The following is a 23,777-nucleotide window of genomic DNA, read 5'->3' as shown; positions in this document are numbered from 1 at the left end:
GATGCTTACAGTAAAGCTATCACTTGGGATGGTGGTGGGGGGCCCTGTGTGCACGGGGAGGCTGTCCAGTAGTCATAGTGAACATCTGGACATCTCAGCCTTGGCTTTTTGCCTGGAGGAGGCTACCTGAGTCTTTGCACGGTCCCTCTTAGAGAGGAGGGCTTTAAGAATGAGAGGATGTTTATTTCACTTACTTTCCTGTTTGATCTTTGTGCTCTGGGCAGCTAGGCAGCTTATGGAGAGTCTGTGGGGAAGCATTTTGTTCCATTTTTGGTCCCTTTGCTCCCTGTAGCTCAGTCTGCATGTGACTCCCTCTTTGACCTGCGTGATCTCTATGGCTTTCTCACGTGTTAAAGGCTTTAGAGAAACAAAATGACTTTTCTCAGTTCTGTTTTGTGACACAGTGGCAAAAGTTGACTGTAACGGTTTACTGTGGTTGCTACAAATATCTCTGTCTACAGAGACAGGGGATGCAGCCTTGGTGGGGGTTGCTCAGATTTTAAGCATGAGCTCCACTCTTTCTAGACATGGTTTGAAGGGAATCTGTAGTGCAGGAGGCCATGCAGGAGGCTGGTTTTAAGAGGGCACACAGATCTGTTATAGGATGCTCATGGGCAGGCAGAGAAATCAATTTTGATAGAAAGTTAAAAGTTGTGGTACCTCTATGGGGCAGTGTTAGTTGGCAAAGGGCACAAGGGACCCTCCTAGGTGTTGGGCACATCCTCACTTCTCATGCTGACCACCTGGGTACTCAGGTGATTTTATAAAGTGGAAACAAGGATGATGGTACATCACAGGAGTGAGGGGAGGGCCAACTGAGACCAAAGCAAGGTTCTCGGAAAGGTTTGTAGCACCTTGTCACCTACTGAGGCCTTCAGAGTCACTTCTACTTCTTTTTTCTGGTTGAGTCTTAGTGGCAGCATACAGGTTTGCTCACCTACACGGAGATGGATATTTGACAAATTCTCATTTACCCAAGAAAAATCTAGGTAGTGCAGGTGATGACTCAATAAATCTTAGGGCTGTTGTTCTGAGATCAGTGAGTGATGGGGAGGTGGCAAGTTAATGAGGTGATGTGAAGAAGGGAAGAGGCAACCAGGAGGGGCAAGAAGGAAGGAACGTGGTGCCCTTTGCAGTGTGTGATGGAAATGAAGGAGGAGTGGGTCAGTGACTAGGGGGCCCTGGTGCTGGCCCGTGGGATTGACTAGAGTAAGAACAAGATGGCAACAATAGAGTAGATTTTGCCTTGGGAGTTGTTTTGTTTTAGGGTGAGCGCTTGCAGGGTCAGCCTAAGGTGTATGGGACTCAGGCAAATGTATGTTTGCTGGTCCCCATGTATATAAACAATTTGAATCACCCCAAATCGGAAGTAAGTATCATTTTGCAACCTGATTTCACATGATATTCCAAAAAATACTTTGTACTTCTTTGTATTCCAAAGAAATACTTTGCAATACCAGGAGTGACCTAATAGGCTAACCAGGCTGCTCTCTGGAGCTGGGATTGGTCACTGGGTCCTAGGATATACTGGAGTTGCAAGTTTCCAAATAACTCTAGGCACCTTGCTGACTTCACATGCATGGGGTTGAGGTCAGGGTCAGGGTCAGGGCTCATGCAGGTCCTCATCTGGACTGGAGTGCTCTTCTCCATTTGCACTGCTGGCCTTGGCCACTGGAGGATCGCTTGAACACTCGCAAGGAAGCCGCTCTAAAGTGCAGCGCAGAGCTTGGCCCCTGCCTGACTTGCCCATGGTGGCACTAGCCTCTTTGCCCAGTTGGAAAAATATCAAAGGAACATGAACTTGACAGAATCAGAACGTTCTAGTTTTAAAAGCTGGTCTATGACTCATCAGTTCTGCAACCCTGGGCTGATGAGTGAAACCCCAAGGCTCAGTTTTCCAATCTATGGAATGGACTGAATGTCACCTACAGCCTGGAAGGGTCCAGAGATGCTGCAGGATGGTGAACGCCCAGCACTGAAGACTGGGACAGCGTGACACTCGATGATACTTCGTGCCCTCCACTGAGAAGGGCATTTCTCCATTTGCATTTGGCCTATGCCTCCGACAAGTTAGAAGTGACGCATAATGGAAAGTCCTCTGACTTGATGTCACTAAGAAGTGAAGGCACAGGCAAGGCTGACTTGATTTAACTCGGCAATATGAGATTACTTCTTCATTGCCTCTCCGAGGTCTCCTGTATTGCCAGCCTTCGGGAGCAATAGGTTGGCTGACAGGGGCTCATTTGGAAGGTTTCACCTGCCATTAAAACCCTGGCTGCCTGATGGAATGTCGTGCCTCAGGCGCCCCGCTCTCCCCCAATGGAGCACGGCCAATCTGAAACATGGCAAGACAGAGCTCTGGATCCGCAGTCCTGGAAGCCGGCTGGACCTTTGCCTCTCGCTTCTTGCCAGTTCCAAGGCCAGAGAACCTTGCTCAAAGCACCGTGGGCTTTTCTTATGACTTAGTGATGGAAGACCAGTCATGTTTGACCAGAGATTGGCAGAGTGGAGGCCCCACTGCAGGGGCCTTGATGGCTTCCTGTTCATCAGGAAAGAGAGCAGGGCCCGTGGAGGCGAACCAAGGCTCTAGTCCCAAAGGCAGGGGCGAGATCCAGGGTCTCGTCGGACCTTTCTTTCCTGTGACTCTGGCTGCACTTTGAAGCCACTGGGAATTGTAATTGTGGAGTGGTTTTCAACAAAAACCAAACAAACAGACCAAAATAAACAGAAATATCATCAACAGAAACCTTTTACCCCAATGCATCTTAAATTCCAACCAGCTGCAGAATTAGTCTGGATCTTGTTGAAATGAAGAGTCTACATTTTAAATGTGGAGTTGAAATGTAGGGGAGCAAATTGAGAGGCGACATTACTGACAGGCTCCCGGGAGACGGGGACACTGCTGTCCTCGAGCACAGAATTCCCAGTAGCCAGAACCTAATCTAGCCTCCCTGTCTCCTGCTCTGGAGTGACACCAATGCTCGATTCCTGCTGTTAACCAGGCCTTACTGAATTCCTGAGACAGAGACCTGGGATCTGCATTTTAAAGATTTCTAGATGATTCACTTGCTCATTAAAGCTCAAGAGATCCTGCTCTGAATTACTGCAAACACCCTTCACAAATCCACAGCAATGCATCTGACCTTCTTGAAACCAGATCTCCTTCTGGATGTTAATAGGGGTTCTCTGACAGGCAGAAATAGAGGTGATCACATCCAATGAGGGAGACATCCGTTAAACGACTGAAGATGGTTTCTTTACACCGGGACTTCTCAGAGCCTTTGGTGTGTAAATATGCATTGTTACTCTTTAATCCTACAATGGAACATGTGGTATTTCCTGACCCCTCATGGCTCAGAGCATGTCTCTGCAATTGTGTCCAGTGTCACACACCTTGGGCACGCTTCATGATAACACAGAGCTATGGGCTGGGAGGCTCCTTGAAGGACCAGCCAAACCTCTACTCCACCGTCACAAGTGATAGCCCCATCTTTGATTGCCTTTGCATAAGATGCAGGCTGTCAGTGAGCAGACCCAACACAAGCCACATCACCACTACCTGGACACCAGCTCCCGTCCAAGCAAAGGCATGCATTCCAGCGTGGGGACCCTGTGCTAGAATGAGGACCCCAGCCTGGGGTTGTAGGACAATGAGGCTTTTCAGGGAGCCAGGTCTAAGACGAGCTAAGGGCTGGCACTCATGGGTTTCCTAGGTGAAGATGCCATGTGAGGAGGTTCACACACATCTCTTACAAATCGCCCCCAGTGTCTCAGGCATCATGAGCACCGTCACTTACAGATGGAGACTGGAAGGAGATAAAATAACTTGTCCAAAACCACACACTTCTGAGCAGTGGGGTTGGGTTTGAATCCAGTTTGCTGCTCTCCGAAGCCAAGCCCTATGTGGTGCTGTCATGTGAGGCTGTGTTCAACCCTCCAAGTGTCCCCCACAGGAGCTCTTGTGCTATCCAGTATGACCACCTTTCCATCTAAGGCAGGACTACGTGGAGCTGAAGATTGGAGACTTGGATGCACACTGCAGGCTGACGTCATGTTTGAAACACTGGGGTGCAGAATGCTTTAGTCTACCTCCCACCCCGGCTCTTAGCCACATCCAGCTTACTTCTGGCTGGTGGGTGACAATGGGGATGACTTGACCAGCCACTCAAGTCTCTGCCTCTCACCTTGTGCATCCCTGACCCCGCTGCCACAGCGCCCTGGGAGTGGTTCTAGGGTCTCCATTCTGCAGATGGAGACACTCAGGCTCAGGGACAGGAGGGGTGTCTTGAGAGGCCACAAAACAAGCAAGTGATGTGAAGTGAGGAGTGTCTACCTCTACTGTCCCTTGACCCCTCCCTTGAATCTTTGTAGGAGGCTGTGAGTGGTCACAGTCACATCAGGGACCTTCAGAGTGCCTAGGACTTACTTGGGTCTTCAGAAAACATCTTCAGTTTCTAGTTGTTTTTCTCTGTCTCTCATGCCTTCCCACCCTTTCTCTGCTGCCTCACCCCCTCCCTCAACCCAAAAACTGCCTCAGGGAACAGTGGTCACCCCCCCACCTTGGACAGCCTGACAGGTCTCTGGTGCAGACTCACTCTTGTCAGCTCGCAGCCAGTTTTCTGCTCCTGGGGGATTTTTTCCTGGCTGCTGTCTCCTCTCTCTACCATTACAAAACCCAGTAGCCACAGAGAGCAGGGGCCTCTGATCCCAGCCTCCACAGTCCCCCTGTGCTTGGCCTCTGCCTGCTGCCTCTGGCCTCCCACAGCCGCTCATCCCCTCCCCTGCTCCCCATCATCCTTTGTGTCACGGAGCCCGCTGACAGGTCAGACAGAACCAAGCCGATGGCCAGTGAGTCCGGCCTGGCAGGGGGTGGCAGCCTGGTGGGGTGCCAGACAGTGACCTGCTGGGCCCTGCAGAAAGAAAAGGGGCTGTCACCGCCAACACCGCAGAGCAACAAGCCAGAACAGCTCTTTCCGCCTGAGGGGAGAACTTGTCTAGGGGAAGGGGGGTCAGGAAGGGTCCCAGAGCTGGAGAAGTTATAGCGGGCACGCTGCCTTTCTTCTTGTGGCAAAAAGAGGCACCCTGAGGCTGCTGGATGCAGGAAGGGGAGAGACTCAGCTTTCGTGCATGCTTTTAGCTCATTTGGGGACATTAGAAGCTCTAATTCCTAAACTATGTCCTTCCTAAAGATAGCATTGCTGTGCTCCAGGCTCAGGGCCTCGCACCCAGCGACATTTGCTCATCTACTCTTCCCAGCTCCTCGGGGGGTTGTAGGTACTTGGAGCCAAAATTGTATTGGCAATTATGAGCACATGATCTAGGGGCAGATGACTTGGGTTCAACACGCTGGCTGTGTGTCCTAGGGTTAGTTGCTTTACTTCTCTGAGCCTCAGTTTCTTCACCTGTAGAATGGAAATAATAATCACACCACCTTAATAGAGCTTTTCAAACGATTAAAGAAGCCTCATGCAAAAGTGCTTAGTGCATGCTGACCACTCTTGGCAGGTGGAGAAACCTAGTCCTAAAGAGAGGAAGGTACTTGACTCAGCGGGCCCAGCCTTGGACTTGCTACCTCTCCCCAGTAGCCCACACTCCACCAGGTAGGCTGTTCTGTGGGGAGCGGGGTCAAGACCATCCTCAGTAGCCTCTGCCTTTTCCCTGGCTTTAAAGAAGGAGTCTGGACTCCCATGCCTACACCATAGGAAGTCATCGCACGGGTGGTGCGGGTTGGGGGAGCGATCAAAGAAACAGAATCTCAGTTTTGCATTTTTTTGGTATCAGTAAAATGGTTTCAGTGGTACATAGTGACTCAGGTGTCATTGTTTAAAGTCTTTTAAATACTAAAATGAGATTTAATCATCCCCCAGCAATCTACCCCATAAAAGACAACTGTTTCCTATCTCAAACCCTTCTCACGAAAGCGTGTGTTCACTTGGCTCATGGAACAATGACTTGACCAACACAGACAAGGACCCTGTGGTCGTGGACCTGGGCTCTGGAGGAAGCAGACCATGAACAGAGGAAGGCTTGCTAGACTGGGGTGGGGGTGGGGAGGCGAGCATGACTTGAATGAGGCCAGGGAAATAAGTGCAGCTGGCAGAGGGCAGGATTGGCCACTTCGGGGGGGAGGGTGGGCATGGAGGGCTTCTGGGAAGAAACCCTAAATGAAATACGGACACGAGTTCTGGAAGCATCTGGGGAAACAGCCCTCTGGGAAGGGGGCAGTACATGTGAATTCCCAGGCACGTGTGGGCAGAGCAAGGGGCAGGGAGGGAGGAAATGAGACCAGAATGGTAGCAGTGGTTCTCCTGTGCGGGACAGCAGAAGCCATATCAGCCTGGCTACCACGCTACAGGAGATGCAGTGTTTTGGGGAGCTTTGAACAAGTGTGCGATACGAGTTGACTGTCAAGGGGTTCTCTCACTGCTCTCTGGGGATGGGCCCCAAGTTGGAAGACCAGTCACCAGGTCAATGAAGTTGGCGGGGGTGATGCTGGAAGAGGTGATGGCGTGGAAAGACCCTAGCGAACCACACTCCTGAGATCGGCGGTGAGGAAAGGAGAGGCCAGGCCAGGAATCACCCAATGCCATCAAACATAGACAGCCCGCCAAGGCCCAGGGTACAGCCACCCTGGCCAGCAGTGTGCTAGCTGGGAAGTGATACATCAGTGTTACTCATTGAAGGGCCAAGACTTTGGGTGACAGTCCCCGGTGGATTGGAATTGTCTCCCTAGGTCTGCTCCTGCCGAGCCACGTGTTCTAGGAATGAACACGGCAAATATCAGAGCAGGAACAGCTTGCTCTGGTGACCGTGGCTTCCCTTCCCTGCATCTGTCGTCTCTGTGGATTCCCTGTCGCCTGCCTGAGCCCTTTGGACCTCCTGGCAAATGTGATAGACACCAACTTTCAGAAACAGGGTCTGAAAGGAGAATGAACAAGACGTGGAGAATCTGGGGGGGTGGGGAGACTGAGTTCCAGTCTCAGCTCCTGTAGTGGTGACTTTGGGCAAGCCAGTCTGTTTCTTTGCTGGATAATGACAGCCTCTATAGTTGGCAACTTATCCAAAGATTCTGGAGCCCCATGCAAGGTAAAGAGAACCTGTCAACGAGCCCCAGGGGGTGGGGTGACCTCTGAGGAAATATGGCTCCTCCTAGAGCTGGTGGGGGTCAGAAGAGGGGGTAGTGGATTACGGCAATGAGTGAGACATGGGTCCCTGACCGTAAAATGTGCACCTCATTTACTGTGATGAACTTTTGACTAAGGGCAGCGATGTCTGTCAGGGTGCCTGAAGTTCCAGCACACTGGGAGATAGTAATACTTGGGACTGCCATTTAAATAAAGTGCTTCTGTGTGCTCTCTGGTTAGGCCACATAAGAGGCTTACAAGGTTTGTGTTATGGCTCTGGGTTTACAGATTTGGAAACTGAGGCTCAGCTATGTTAGTGTCTTTTCTTCAGGACATGCAGCTTGTAAAACTCAGAGCCAGGGTTTACTCCAGGTCGGTCTGCCTGACTCCAAAGCTGGTGCACCCCAGTATCACCTGCTGGTCCAGGTGAGCACCGTCCTACAGACGTGCGTGGTCCAAACTGCAGGGTGGCATGGGCAAGGGACAGGGCCAGCTCCTTTCTAGCATGCTTTGCTTTCAGCTGCCTTCTAATCCAGCCCTCCTGAAAGAGGAAGTTGGAGCCACCTTGCCCTCCAGCTTAGGTGATAGGACCTCAGGGAGCTCAGGGATGTCCCCAGGGTCCACGTGCCAGTGGAACTGCCATGACCTTAGGATGCAGAATTGCACGGCCTGTCTCTCCCCACGAGGTGGCCGGGGCTGTCTCTGCCAGCACTTGACTTCTCTTTGAGATGACACGCCAGCAGCCCTCAGAGTGTCAGCACTATCCGGGCACTTGTTAAAGACACACATTCTTGGGGTGTACACCAGACCTATTCTAGCTTGAACCCCAAACTCTAGGGGCCACAGATCTGGTCATGCAGCCTTCTGGGTGACTCGGAGGACCCTGGCTCCACACGGGAGCACTGTACTGTTTCACGTGAGGTCACTCATCCCGCCTCACAGAACCCTAGGAGGTCAGAGCCAGACTCGCCCCACTTAGCAGAGGACAACACTGAGGCTCCAAGGCACAGAGTGACTTCTGCTGCCCACACCATGAGTGGAGGAGCTGGGATGCTACCCCAGCATCTCTTTAGCCCTCCCTTCCGTGGTGAAACAAACACAGACAAGAGTGTGTCCATGTTTAGGAAAAAGCCAAGCAGATACATCTGCTTCTGACTGCGGAAGGGTAGGGCTGAGGTTTGGGAAAGCAAGGTGCTATGTGGAAGGAAGCAAAGCAAAGATGCAGACACCTGGTGACCTGCTCAGCATGCAGCACCAGAAACTGTTTCCTGCCTCTGAGCCTTTGTCCTTGCTGTTCCCTCACCCACAATGCTTTTCCCTCCTTCCTTACCTAAGTCCCTTTTGCAATTCAAGCTTTGTTAGAAGTCTCTGATACCCTTCTCCTGGGTGGCCATGAACCCTAACACACTGCTTCACAGTGACCAGCTTAATGGCTATTTGCCTCCCCCCAGCATGTGACCTCTTTGCAGGTGGAGCCTATGTCTTATGTCTTCTATTCTTGTGCCTCCACAGAGAGCAGGGCTCCCTCGTGTTTGGTGAGTGCATAAGGGAATTTGGGGCATTCTGTCCTAGAGTGTGCGGCTAGGGGAAGGCATTGGCTATCCTAGCCTTGTGGACAAGTGGCTGAATGCATCTGAGGTGAGCAAGGGGCCTGAGGCAAAGCTGAAGGTGTGCTGAGCGCCTCCACTCACCCTGGGTCCAGACGCCCGCGTCTGGGGTCTGAAATGGACCTTGGCTCAAAGCAGTAATGGCCGATCCTGAGATCACTGGGTCCTTTTGGTGGCCCCTGAGTAGGAGGAAAAGCTTGTGACATTTTGAGCCAGAAATCTAGGGCTCCAGGTTACTATTTGGCCTTGAAAAAAATAACTTTGCTTCTCTGGACTTAGAGGTACTGGGGAATTCATATTAATAATTAATCAATTAATTAATTAATTTTGAGACAGGGTCTCATTATGTAGTTCCAGCTGGCCTTGAACTCACAACCGTCCTGTCTTAGCTTCCTGACTGCTGGGATTACAGACAAGTACTACTACACTCAGCAGAATTTTGCTTTTTAATTTTTTGTTGGTACTGGGGTTTTGAACTCAGGACCTTGCACTTGCTAGGCAAGCACTCTAGCACTTTGTTTTTCCGTCTTTTTGCTCCTGACATTCCCAGATGTCCATAAAGGAAACCATTCCACGATTCCTGTACATCAGAGGTGGTAACCCACAGTGTGGTGGCCACAGACTCCTAGGACACTGGGTTGGGGGGCAGACTAATGATGACACACTGTGAGGACAGGTAAAGGGACAAAGCTGCCCTGGACAGGTTTGGTCTTTGTGGCGAGTGGGCAGGACGGGAGGCACTGCATGGAGGGCTGGGGGATCGTGCGCTTTTCTTTGGATTTGCATTTGGCCACATAGTTTTGGCCGCTCTCCAGTCCCCCAGAGCTCTTGGCTGAGAAGATGGAAAACCAAAGAAAAGAGCACAGGCCTTGGACAGCTGCTCTTGCTGTGCTGCTGAGAACGCCTTGCTATTTAAAGTCCAAATGTGCCTCTTGCCGCTGCTCGCCCCCTGGCATTCCAGTGCATAAGCACTTTGTGGCAAAAAGTGCTTTCCAAATCCAGAACTTGCTGGGGGGGAGCTAACGCCGATGGTATTTTTCAGCACGCTGCAGAAATTTTGTTTCTGAGAGGCTGAGGTTCAAGCCCTCCCGGTCTGGCTCGCTCTGATCCTGGGCACAACTCAGGTGCTGGGAGGGGCCCAGCTGGGCTCTTGACCTGGGCTCTGGACCCAGGCTGGGCTGCATTCTGGCTGGGGGAACTTGGAGGCCTCACTTCCTCTTCTGGCTCTCAGGGCTCCTGTGAGCACCATCAGGCTTCTGGAGCGATGTGGGTAAGGTCTTAGCACAAGCCTGGCCCCTTGTGGTGGGCAAGGCCTCAGCCCTTGTGACATCAGGCCAAAGGATACTCCTTGTTCTGGATTTCTCAGCCAGCTGTGTCCCTGGGATGTGAATATGTGCGGTGGAGTCCCCAGCCTTGGCATGTGGACAAGTTGGGCCTGGTTATTCCTCATCACAGGCACTTCTCCCATTGTGACAGCCACCTTGGCTTCTACCCACAGGACACCAGCAGCCCTTCCCGTCTGTCATGACTTCTGAGCTGCTTCCAGATGTGACTGAAAGTTTCTTTGAGAGCAATATTGCCCCTGGTACAGAACCACAGTGTTGGACCTGGATTGTGGAGTCACAGAGCCAATTGTAGAGGCAAGAGGGCCTAGAACTTGTCTTCAAACACTGGTCACAGAAAGCTGCAATCCGGGCAGAGACTCTAGCCAAGGCAGAGACACAGGGAGCCAAGATAATGATATAAATGTTACCTCTTGGCCACCCGTTAAATCTGTGTTTTAATCCGTTAATTCCTTAAAATAAATCTGTAGTGATTTGAATGATTAATTTTTTTCAGAGTATGCATTTTCATCACAATTTTATAACGAGTATTAGATTTGTCATCTAATCAGGGGAAAAATATAATCCCCAAAGAGATGCTTAATAACTATTTAAAGTACTAAAGACTTGATTAGCGAAGACTGAAGGTGCTGTGTTGGGTAAACTCTTGAACTCTAAGCACCTTTTCTATTTTTTAAAGCAAATTCATGGTCAAATACATTTCCTAGGAAAAAATTTTCAGTGGGAAAGTTTTACTTTCTCTTGGAAGTGATTTTTTTTTTCCCTGAGATCTTTCTCTAGCAATACAAGTTCTTTACCTATATGAAACCTCTCCAGAAATACAGTCACATATTATTAGTGTTTTAGAAGCAATGAGACAATGGCTTTAAAGAAGAAAGTCTGGGTGTATTATGGGATGACCAAAAGGCCATTCTCAATCTTCCTTTCTTGAGTCTCCATACCTTTATTTGTAAGATGCAAATACAGAAACCCCTCCCTGTCCTCAGGGTCCATGTTCTTGGGTACAACCACCCATGGATCAAAATTATTTGGAAAAATAATTTTATCTCTAGTGAATATGTAAAGAGTACTTTCTTCTTGTTATTTCCCAGACAATGAAGAATAGTAACTACTTACATAGCCAATCCTTTGCAATGGATACTGCTAATCTAGAGATGACTGACCCTGTACAGGTATATGTGCAGGCTACATGCAAATACCGTGCTCCTTTATGTAAGGGACTTTACCATTTTGCTAACCATGGAGGTCCTGTACACTATCCCCCATGGATACCTAGGAATCGCTGCAATATGATGAAATAGACTCACAGAACTTCTAGTCTGAAGAAATAGATAACATGCTAGAAAGATCTATACAGGACAATTTGGAAGTGTGACATTAATATTAAGGAAGCATCAAAGGGTGACGAAAGAGAGGGTTACAGTACAGGGTCAGCACAGCTCTCCTGGGCAGGGGGCATTTGTGTGACTTTGTGAAGGAGTCCCTGGTGCATGGTACCTGGGCTGAACCTAGGGGAAGCAGAGCTTCTGAGGAGCGTGGTGAGGACTGGGCAGAGAGAAGGCACACAGAGTGGGCCGTCTAGGCCACAGTGAAATATGAATTTGACTCTGACCACATGACAGCCTTCAAGGGCATGGAGGATCTGATTTACAATCTAGAACCATCTTTCCAGATGCTGGTGAAGGACCAAGGACCACGCGGCCAGAACAGCAGCAGACAGGCCCATCGGGAGGCCACACCTGTTGTCCCCATAGAAAGCCCAGCACAGTCCGTGACGTGCATAAGCTCTCTAATGATCTCTTGCTGATGATTTTTATAGGCAACAAAGAATGGATTCTGTCTTTAAAAAAAGCCTCAGTAGACTAAAAGAAATCTGAGCCCCAACCACTGGTTTCCTAATAGACGATTCACCCATCCATGCCTGTGTGGCCGGAAACCTCATTTTTATTGAGGCCAGAATAATCTCAAAGCCCTATTCCTGCCATGTGGTTTCCAGGGTCTCAGCTGGGGCTAGTTCTGCTTCCTCACAAAAAAGGGAGACAGTGCTTGGCCAAGTGGTGGTGGCCTGAAGGCCAAGTTCTCCTCCTAAGCACGACACACATTGCTTTTCTCCCTGGGAGAGGACCAGGGACTCTGTTTAGGGATCTAGCTACAATGGCTAAATGGCTTTGAACTTCAAGGGGAATCCTCACCCAACCCAATTACTAGAGCAATGTTGTACTTTTAGCTGTCTCCCATCCATCCAACCAATCCACCAACATGATTTGCATGTGTAAATCAAAGCATCCTGATAGGTTCACCAAGCTTGCTTTCTCATTGGAGGAAAAAACTGGACTCCTTGGGCCTGAGAACCATATCTTTCTGAGTTCCTCCTCAGGTCTCTAGCTTGGCTCTGCTAAATGCATAGACAAGGTGAGTTATTAATTAATAAGTGAGATAAATGCCCGATTGCATCCCCAATCTTGTCAAATCAATTTGGATGGTGAGGGGATAGAAAGCAAGGGGGAGGCACTGGGTAAAGAGTGGCTTTCATCCTCATTTAGGCCTGGCTAGAGTGCGCTGGGCTCTGGAGTGCTCACGGCCTAGGTCAACATCCCCACTCCTGACACAAGGCAGCCTCCTTTGGAGCAAGCCAAGGAATACAGCCCTGCTGCTGGAGTTGGGCTGAGCAACTCTGTTCTGAAGGGGAGCCAGAGTGGGGTCTTAATTTAGGGTGGGAAGAGCGACAGCCAGAGCTGACTTGTATCAGCCCCGAGGACTCCCCTGGGGATGGACAGGCTGAAAATGTTGGGCCTTGAGCTTTCTGTTGCCTTGTGTCAACCCCACAGCCCCTTCTCTTTGCTCCTGCTGAACTCCATGCCTGTCACCCCTCACACTTTGGGGTGTAAAAATAACAGCAGCAGTGTGATTTACATACTACCTTTTCAGACGGAGAGTGAGCTCTTTGCAGACGTTGTGTTGTCTTAGTATTCCAAAGGCCAATTGCTAGTGCTGAGTGTTTAGTAGCCCCTCATGAGCGTTTGTTAAGCCACGAGTGGATAAGCTAATGGATGATCAGGTGGGTGGGTGGATGGATGGGTGATGGGTGGAGGGCTGGCTAAATGAATTTGCCACCTAATGACAGAGTTAAAGCTTTTTAAATTTTGAAACGAACCTCATTTACCTTTTCAACTAGCACTAGAATAGCACTCCTATACTAAAGTTATCTTTTCAGAAAGTAAACATGAAACTGTATTTGTGTTTTTTTCAATTATTTGTTTCTTCTTGAAATAAAATTCCCATCTCCTCACTTCACTGCTCTTGTATTCTGGGAATTCTAGGGGTAGAGGTTTAGGGCATAGGCCCTGTGGCATCAGGCTGGGTCACTCCACCCAGAGGACTACCACGTAGACAAATTTTCCTCACACTGTGGGGTGCAAAGCACTTGTATCAGACTCTGTGGGGTGTTTGGTAAGAAAGCAGACTGCTGGACGACGGCATACCTAACTTAAAGGAGTCTCTCACAAGGTGGGGACCTAGAAATCTGACTTTAACCCTGTCCATGGAGTGTCACGGCAATAAAGTGCACTAAACGTAAAGTCAGAACCTTCGTGGTTATACACACTGGGAAAATTATTGGTTGTACTCCATCTATGTAGAGTGACGCCATTCCAGAAAATAATATTAATAAGAAAAACGTCTGTGTTAGCTGCAGTCAACTGGTGAGCACATTCTAGGAGCCAGGCATCTACCCAACATGCACGGGCTCACTTAAACATCACCCAGCTCACAGACTTGACATGGTCATACCTATTTGACAGATAAGAAGACTGAGACCTCGAGAAGTCATGAGACTTGCAGAGCAGAGCTGGGCCACACAGGCTGTGTATGTGACTTGCACCATTATGGTATCACAGTGTGACCTCTTCAGAGATCATGGAAGTGAAGGAGAAGGAGCAGAAGGTCTTTCAATGAAACAGAGGCAAAGACGGGGGGCAGTGATGCCAGGTGACAGTGGGTGAGTTCAGCCTAAGGAAGGGCTTCCTCCTGCCCCTCCACCTGCTGGCTGCTGAGTACAACCTTGCAGTCCCTGGTCTGCCCTGTCACCCTGTGCACCCACTGGACAGAGCATCTGATGGGAACCAAAGAGCCTCAGTCAGCCTCCAATGCTGGTTTGAAATGATGGAGCTGGCCTGTGAGCAGAGAGGGGTGGGAGTCTGTCTCTAAGTCCTGGTGGCACTGGGGCCCAGGACAGCTTGAGGACCGTCTTCCTAGGCCAGACGGGTCTAACGATGCCTTCTCACCTTGGTTCCCACTTGCAGAGGAAATCTGCGCCCTCTCTCCTACCCTTGGCTGTGACGCACTGCTCCTCGCACCTCTGCCTTGGCAGTGATAATTAAATATTATGAGCCTGTCACTCGGCACACATGTTGTGTGCAGTCTCAGACTTTAATGAGCTAGTGTTTGTCTTCTGTAAGCAAAAATATTTCTTTCCGTCTCTTTCTTTTTCAAATTGGGGTGAGCAGTTCAAGTGAAAACCTCTCACTATTAAAAAGACAGTCTCTGGCTGGCTTGACTGTCTGAGCCGTCTATACTTTGCAGGGACGATGACAGGGGAAGCCTGTCCTCTGAACTGGCCATTGCTTCCCAAGGTTATGTGAGTGACACACAGCTGGGAAGTTAGGAGACTCTGAGAGTGATGAGAATTAGTCAGAGGGACAAATTGTTGTCATGGGGACATCCTAAAGCAGCTTTTCCCAGCAGGGCTTCTCATTGAAATATCACAGAATACAGCAAACATTCGAGCGAAAATTTTTCTCAGTTCTCCTGAAGAAGGTATTTTACCCAGTCCCATTCTTGAGGCACAGGAGAGAAATTAATTCATTACAGATAATAGATGTCTTATGACAACAGTTCTCAAAGAATATCTATATCCATGTCACCTGGAAACTTACTAGAAATTTGAGTTCTTGTACTCTGCTATAGATCTATGAATTCAGAAACTGGTGGCGGGGGTAGGGTTCAGCTGGCTGTGTTTAATGATACCCTGCTGTAAGCTAAACTCGTACAATGGCTAGTAGCCAGAAAGGACCAGGCTTAAATTTAACCCAGGCCGAAGAAGGCTGTTAGGACTTCACAGATCTCTCTCTGTATTTATATCGGTCTAGCTCAGTTTTGTTTTTTTTTTCATTTTTCTTTTATTATTCATATGTGCATACAAGGCTTGGTTCATTTCTCCCCCCTGCCCCCACCCCCTCCCTTACCACCCACTCCACCCCCTCCCTCTCCGCCCCCTCAATACCCAGCAGAAATGCTCAGTTTTTTAAAAATATCACTTTAAATAGAGAACTTCCTTTCCCGTCCTCTCTCCTTCCTTCCTTCCTTCCTTCCTCCCTCCCTCCCTTCCAGGGTCCGGGGCTATAGAACCTAGCACATATGAGACTCCAGGTTCCATCCCTAACACCATCAGAGAAGAAGAAATTCCTACTAAGGATTTTTTCTTGTAAACTAGAACACGTCTAGGTGGGAGAGCGACTCGCCTTTTCCAGCGCACGTTGGAAGCACGCTCTGCTGTGTGCCCCACTCATGAAACCTCTAAGAACCGTGTCCACTGCAGCCACCCCCAGGCCTACACTCACAGGCCTGGATGCCTCCTGGACCCAGTGCCAGGTTTCTAACCCCACATAGCCCTTCCCAAGAACTCCCAAAGCAGGGCAGAGATGGGGGCAATGGCCACCACAAAAACAGTGATTTAATGAGTGGACTGCAGACCTGAATCTGGGGCAGATGAGAACAGCTTTAATATTCATCAACAAACAGCCAAGTGCTTAGCAAGCCTCGCAGGGAACACACCCAGGGATCTCCTCCAAAAAAAGAAGCCAGTGAATCATGAATTGCTTATGCCAGGTGAGAGAGAACAGCGTCTACCTTGCTCACCTGACACAAGCAACTCAGAATTAACTGGGAGTTACTTTTTATAAACACCGGAGCCTTTCTTCTCGGTGGTTAATTACTTCCTTGGGAAGCTGCCTTAATAGTTCCCTTAACAAGGCCATTATCGTCTCTAACATAATCACTGCCTCATTTGCTTTTCTACCCTGCCTTTCGGTGGCTTGGGCTCTGCCTGCATGGAGGGACCTGGGTTGTGCCTGTCCATAGCCCTTCAGCCTTCTAGGGCTCTTCGAGCTCTGCCACATGGGCAGGGACTTGGATCTTGCCTGGTGGAAGCCAGGGTCAGGGGAAGGCAGGTAGAGAGGGAGGTGGATGGTGCAGGACACACTGGGGACACGGTCCCAGGGACTCCCCCTCTCTGCTGTGTGCCTTAGCAGCAATTTGCTGTGCTTTCAGCTGCTGACACCCAGGGCAGGGAAGGCTGCCAGGAGAGCAGCCCCTTTCTGGAAGCAGAGGTGATCTGTAAGCAATCGCTGTGCTCAGTGAAATCACCAGGGAGGAGAAGCAGAAACTGAACCTTTCCAGCGAAAGTCACTGGATTCTGACTCGCTAGAAAAAATGAATGCCTTCTGTAGTTTTGCTTCACCTTGTTAAAAGATGAATCGAAGCAGCTTCTATTTTGGCTGTGTTTCAGGGAAGAGAAAATGAATGAACGAGAGAGCCCTGCATACTGTGTCAGGTCTATAAACTTTTTTGGACTTCACACTCCTGCCGGGGTAATTTACAAATTGTGTGCAGGTAAAAATGCAATCATAGATTATGGAAATTGTAAAATGTCCAGTAAGAGGAAGAGTTAAAATAAAAATAGAGTGTCTAGCATGTCTAACTGACTCCCTAGTGCCATGAGGGCAGACTTGGGCACTGATACTCCAGTGTGCTGTGACTGACATATAGCAGAATCATAACTATTGTTGTGAAATCAAATAATTAGACATATGGTTTCTGCACCAAGCAAATTCTGACCAGGATGTCATTTTGTGGGTGCAGACACACCTGCACTAATGTTTCTGGGGCATCACACAGTATTCCTAGTTGATCATGTGACCCGTAGGCCAATGTAAGCTCCAGAATCAATGGTCCATCAGGGAGAAAACCCAGGAAACTCAGCTCAGAAGTTTGGAACAGGGGTTGAGAAACTGCCCCTGTCCAGGGCTGCAGAGCAAATGTTTGAGGCCTTGACAGCCATGTGGTCTCTGTGTCCCCACTCAGCCCTGTGGTTGAGGGTGAAGGAGATACGGACAGAACATAAAGAAATGACACAGACGTAGCCCAGTAAACAGGAAGGTGTAGGTTGCAGCGTACAAAGCCTCTGTTCTACATAAGTCTTACAGATTTTCCATGTCACACGGCGTCTCTAGCCAACAGCACTGTTCTGCATACTTAGCAGTTGCCAATGCCCATCACAGGGTGAGAGGGAACCGTGCACAGGAGAAGATGGACAGTGTGTGGCCTGGACTGTGGCCATGGTTTCATGAGTGTGTACTTATTCCCAAACTCATTAAGATGCATGCATCAAACACGTACAGATTTTACAGGTAAACCATGACCAATAAAGTTGGGGAAAGTTTACAGACGTTGGAATTTGAATGCCATGTACCTTCCCATGTCAGGAAGTACAAAATTCTTCTTCAGATATCTTTCTCCTCACCCTTAGGGACATTAAAACCATTTTGTAAGCTCATGAACTGGATGTGGTCTATGGGCTGCAGTTAGCTGACCACAGATTAGAACGGGCAGTGTGAATACAAAGCTGGGGTTAGGTCTCAGTTTTACGACTGGTGGTTGTGATAATTTTATAAAGTTACGTCACTCTCTCCAGGCCTTGGTCCCTCGTCTGCAAAGTGACATCTCTGACATCTCAAAGGGCTGCCAGGAGGAAGGGACACAGTGCTTATGACACTTCACCGACTGCCCACGCCCTTGTCACTGAGTATAAGCCCAGCCCTGAAGGGTCTGGCGGGGCCAGGTGCCATGAAGGCAGTGTGGGCACCCAGTCACCTGTCTGCAGTGATGGACACTTGGGGATCCAAAGCCAGCACCAAAACCCAGGGCCTACAGCCCTGGTCTCCAGGAGGCCCTGCTGGATAGGGGCCATCTGTTCTCTGCTGTATTTGCTTCAAGGGAAATGTTAGAACGACATTCGACCGTAGCGTAGGAGGAAAACGAATGGTGACGAAAGCGTACGCGACACCACTGCCGAGGGGCTGGGAATTAGAAGACACTCGCTCACCTCCCTCGTTATCCTTGTTGTCAGCACAGGACGTTTCCATGGCAACGTTGCATCCGGGCCCTCTCCAGCCGGTCTGGCAGACACACTGCCAGCTGTTCTGACCCAGGGTGCATCTCCCGTTACCGTTGCACAAGTCAGGGCAGCCATCTGCTTGGAGAGATGGAGAGCATGAGAGGGAGGGACGTGAGGCCGCGCCAGGGAAGCAGGGGAGCCATGCAAAGGGGGAGCAAGCCTGCAGGGCAGCCACTGGGCCAGCCTCACAGTGGGGCCCATACCTGCCGTCCAGAGAGTTAAGGGGAAGCAGGCCACACATGCAGGAGCAAGACAGAGTGGGGCGCAGATGCAGGGAGTTCCCAATGACAACTGACCTGGGTGCAAGGGGCAGAGCAATCTTGCCAAAGTAAGGAGTTGAATGCACATCCCAGACAACTGCCCCAGTGCTGAGCTGACAGCCACACTAGCTAGCCTGTGATTTCCAGCCGGTAGCGCAGGATGGATGCTACTCAGTGAAAACCTTGTCCTCCTTCCCTACTCCTTCCTTCCCTTCCCCCTCCCTCCCTCCCTCTCCTCCCCCTCTCTCTTTTGCTGTGCTTTCTTTTTTTAAAATAAAGTGCCTTTTGCAGAAGAGGGAAAATTCCCTACTAACCCAAGATGGAGACAAAATAAATGCCTTTTACGTATGATTTTCATGAGTGCCTTATGGCTAAGAACTGGATGGTTCTGCTGGGCGATTTTCATACTCTTGTAATAATTTAGCTTTAAGGGGTACTTATAAAGCCTGGCCACTTAACACTCAACCTGTTTTTGGCACATTGAAAACTACTGCTGGATTCGAAGGCTGTGGGAGGAGTAGGTGAGGGGTGCCATGAACTTGGGAAAGTTAGCGGAACATGGGGGTGGGGCAATGGTTGTGGGCAATCCTTATTTTTTGTGGCTTTCTTTTCTTTCTTTCCTTTTCTCCTCCCCTCTCTTTGGTGTATGGAATCAGCAGCCCATCTAATTCCCCACCAATAGCTACTGCTCCCCTGAGCCGAGGAGAGAAGAGAGGATGGCAGGGAAGTCTCGCCCTTTATATGACAGAGAGAGAAAAGCTCAGGATTGGTGGGTTTTGGCCACGCGCATAAAATCTACTTGCTGGCAAGAATTCCTAGATACGTTTTCATTTTTCTTTCTTTCAGCAGTTTTATTGAGGCATAATCTACATACCATAAAATACACCTGTTTTAAGTGTACAGTGCAATGACTTCTAGTCAATTTATAGAGTTGTGCAATGTCGGGTTGTTTCTTACTTCATTTAAATGTACCCCAATGACCATTAATTTGATTGTTCCCGGGAAGTAAGTCACTACCCTGACTATCTCAAATGTGATCGCTACCTCTGCCACCATCTCCCATTCCTACAGTGCAGGCCGGATTGGATCGAGGCGGAGGAATGAGAACTGTGTCACAATGGAAGGAACTCATTTGAAGTCTTCCTGTGAATCAAAAGTGTGCATTTCTCCCACTTCTTTCTCTGGTTTCCAAAGGCCCAGTGTCTCCTCCTCTCCTCTCTCAAGTACCCCTCACGACAATGCTCACAACCCTGATGTGTGCAGGTGGCCGTGGTGAGAATTTGCAGGGCTCATCCTGAGGACAAGGCGTGAGAAGCTGCAGGTCACTTTTACTTCTTTGAGGCTTTTTTGTTTCTTTGTGGGGCTGGGGTTGGAACCCAGGGCCTCACGCATTCTAGGCAAGCACTCTATCATGGAGCTACAACCTCAGACCACAAGTTTTACTTCTTTAAAAATTGTTTTTCCCCTTCCCCACCCCCCAGTGCTTGTTCCTTCTTATCCTTTCCAGAACGTAGTCTGGACTAGGATCTGAGAGAAGAGGGTAATCAATGGTAAGTTTTTTGGGAGAGGGAAGACTCTGGAAGGAAGCTGAGCTGTCTGAAGAGGTAAAACCAGTAGCAGGAACCTGTTTCTTTTGACTGCCTGACCTGGCCTAAATCCAGCATGTAAATGAAGCACCAGGGCTGCACACACATCCTAGTCTCCACACCTAGCCCAGGTTCATACTTCCAGACTTCCCCTTTCCAGTGAAGTGACAATGGCCTTGTCTGGGGAGCCATGGCCGTCCTCCCTGATCCCATCAAGACAGAGTGCTCCGAGGGGAAGTCTCCCTCAGTTCAGAGGAGTGCCACAGAGATTTCTGCAGGAGCAACATGGAACTCAGAGGAAAGGCCCAGGGACATTTGACAAGTTTGATTGGCTCCAGCATCTGGGCACCTCTGGCTCAACAGTTACATCCAGAAGAGTTTGGGGAATCGATCTCAGAAGATGCACTAATGGACAGACCTACTGACATTGGCTGGGCCTGGTGCCTATTCTGTGTGCTTTGTTGTTTAGCTGCCTTTAGGTCTCATGTCTGACTGCAATCACGCCCAGTTTCCTCAGAAGCCTCATTGTGCAGGAAATCCACGTCCACTACATAAAATTTAAATTTGCAAGGACACCAGCATGTCAGTCAGAGCTACGCGCTCAAAATATGTATGTTCCTAGACTGAAGGAGGCCTTTTTCCTCCCTTCTTTTTCTCTCTTGTTTTTCCCCCCTGACCAACTGAAGTGAGATAAACAGACCACTGTAGCGGGTTTTGTCCACATCGTCTGAGGAAGATGAAAACACGAACAGTAGGAAGCTGCAAATCTCTGAGAAGTTTCAGGGCAGCTGGAAATTAATGGACACGACTTTGCTTTTAGGTTGGAGAGGAAGAAAAGCAGCCTCGGTAGGTGCGTGGCGTTGCTAGGCAACCCCAAGCTGGCCCTAGCACAAGTTCATTCTGCTGGTGGCCTTCTGAGGAGGTGATTCTTTGTGTTTGTAAAGTGCAAAGCCAGCTTCTGCGTAAGGAAAAACAAAACGTGGGAAGTAATTAGTCTGGAGGGCAAATGGGTACCAGGAGGCGGCTTTGCTCTGGAGAGGATGCTGTAACTGGAGTTGGTCTGGGCTTAGGAGCTCATGTGAGGCCATCCACGAAGTCTACTGTATGGAGTCTTCTGAATTGCAGCCTAGTCCGCTGGCTTCCATGAGTGCCCACCTCTGTGAACACTGGCTCAGAGTCTTGGAAGGCAGGTCTGCTTACTTCCTTGTTTAGGCAGCTAGAGAGAGCTGGCTGCCTGGGACTTTAGGTTCTCCAAAAACACTAGACCAGTGCTTCTCAACAGAAGCAATTTTTGTCTGACAAAGGATTAATAACCAGAATTTACAGGAAGCTCCATAAACTAAACTCCCAAAGAATCAATGACCCAATGAAGAAATGGGCAAATGAACTGAGCTGAGCTTTTCAAAGGAAGAAGTTCAAATGGCCAAAAACCACATGAAGAAATGCTCACCATCCCTGGCCATAAAGGAAATGCAAATCAAAACCATGTTAAGATTCTACCTCAGTCCTGTTAGAATTGCTGCCATCTAGAACATAAGCGGCAAATGTGGCGAGGATGTGGGGAAAAGGAACCCTCATACACTGCTGGTAGAAATGAAAATTAGTACAACCACTATGGAAAGTAATATGGAGGCTCCTCAGAAAACTAGAAATAGAGCTGCCACAGGATCCAGCAATTCCACTCCTAGGAATATACCTGAAGGAATGTAAGTCAGGTTGCAATAAAGGCAGCTGCACACCCATGTTTATTGCAGCGCTATTCACAATAGCCAAGCAATGGAAATGGACAAGATGCCCCACTACTGACGAGTGGATTAAGGAAATGTGGTATTTAGATACAATGGGATTTTCTTCAGCCACAAAGAAGAACAAAAGTTCATCCTTTGCAGGTAAATGGCTGGAACTGGAGAACTTCATCTTAAGTGGAGTTAGCCAGGTTCAGAAAGAGAAAGGTCACGTGTTCTCTCTCATATGTGGAATATTGACCCAATACAAATGCAAGCATTATCACATATACATAGAAATGAGTACAGAACATGTTTTCAAAAGTGGGGCTTGTAGAGGAGGCTAAGAGAGGAGGGAAAGAATAAAAGAATGATAGAGTGAATAATAGTGAAACAGATCATGTCTGTGTAAGAACAAGACACAATGAAACACATTGAAAACTGTTGAACAACACAGGGTAGAGGGAAAGGGTGAGGATGAGCAGTGGAGGGGGTTAGATGGATTTAAGCACAATATATTTGTAGGTACAATACCAAGGCAAAGTCCCCACTGAACACAGACAGACACTCAACGAAGGTCAGGAGTGTAAAACAGGTCATGTTAGGGGGAGGGTATTAGTGGGAGGGGGAGGGCAAATGAAGAGGGTAAAGCAGGGTGAGTGTGGTGGATGTACTTTCTATGTATGTGTGAAAATGGAACACTGAAACCTGTTGAAGTATTTTAAGAAGAGGAATGGAATAGGAGGGAGAAAAATGGAGGGGATGAACCCAACCAGAGTATAATCAATGTATATATGGAAATGTCACAACGGAACCCCCAGTATAACTGTCATATACTAATAAAAATGTTAAAAAAAGTCCCTTTCCCAGGGAGAAAGTCCAGGGCACTGATAATAAGTTCGGTTTCTTTTTGTCATATTCCAACCCACACACAGCTAATGCAGAAATACACAATAAAACCCAGCAAAACCCCCAAAGCATACCATATCTTCAAGTCCAATTATCTGAGCTGCAGACCTGGACTCCACTTGCATCTCCCCATCCCCTTCTGTTCCCTCATAAGCACTCAGTCAATACGATCAGCCTCTTTCCCTTTTTCTCCCCAAACTCTGACTCCAGGCTCAGTGGATAGCACCTCCAGGTGCACAGTGCCCAAGTCGGAACCTTGGAGTCATCCTTGATTACTGCCCCCTCCCTGCCCTCATCTTTTGTACCTAACCCCAACAAGTCCTGCCCAATTCCCTCATAACTGTAAGAGGTCTGGTACAGTGGGGTGAGGCTTGGATGCCCCCCAGAGATTCATCGTTGGAGCTTGGTCCTCACTGTGGCCTAGAAACTTTGATAGGCGGGGCTACTGAGAGGTCTTTATGTCACTGGGGAGCTTGCCCTCAGAAGGGACAGTGGGACCCCAGTCTGTCTCTGGTTTCCTGCTTGGATGTGTAAATGTGATCTCTTCCTTCTACATGACCTCCTGCCTTGGCCACCCACTATACAGTGACACATCCAAGAGCCTTCACCAGAGCCTGTGGAATGCCAGTCGGACTTTGAGCATCCCCTACTGGGAGCTTAATAAATTTCCTTTCTTTATAAAGTTAGCCTGCTTCAGGTATTTTGCTGTAGTAATGTAAAGTGAATGAATGCACAATCCTGCCTGTCTCTTCTCCTGAATATCTTGGAATCCTCCATTCTACCCTTAGTGTGTCTGTGTTAACCCCAGCCCTCCTCACCCTTGGACTGGATTCCTATCAAAGCCTCCATATTGGTCTCCCTGCTTCCATCTCTCTCCATTATGGACACTCTTGAAAATACTTTTGTAGCCTTCCCTTGACCCCTGAAGTCCTTAGCCTGGCTTACAGACCTCACACGAGCTGGCTCTCACCACATCGCTTTGGCTTTGGTC

The 23,777-nt window shown here is 49.0% G+C and overlaps 1 protein-coding gene across 23 annotated transcripts in view; it reads right to left on the bottom strand.

The window, feature by feature from the left end:
* Tenm2 (teneurin transmembrane protein 2) overlaps positions 1 to 23,777 on the bottom strand; it is a 1,177,215-nt gene that overhangs the window by 72,309 nt on the left and 1,081,129 nt on the right. For 21 of the 23 annotated variants that reach the window (XM_074057721.1, XM_074057728.1, XM_074057729.1 and 18 more), the window contains one exon: positions 18,236 to 18,382. The exons of 1 other annotated variant lie outside the window; for it this stretch is intronic. In XM_074057721.1, coding sequence (XP_073913822.1) covers positions 18,236 to 18,382 — 147 coding nt within the window. Of the gene's footprint in view, positions 1 to 18,235; positions 18,386 to 23,777 lie in introns of all 23 variants that reach the window. One more of the 23 variants, XM_074057732.1, reaches the window with a different exon arrangement.

The sequence above is a fragment of the Castor canadensis genome, chromosome 16, assembly GCF_047511655.1.
Source record: "Castor canadensis chromosome 16, mCasCan1.hap1v2, whole genome shotgun sequence".
Taxonomy (NCBI): Eukaryota; Metazoa; Chordata; class Mammalia; order Rodentia; family Castoridae; genus Castor; species Castor canadensis.
This window is presented reverse-complemented; position numbering and strand designations above follow the sequence as displayed.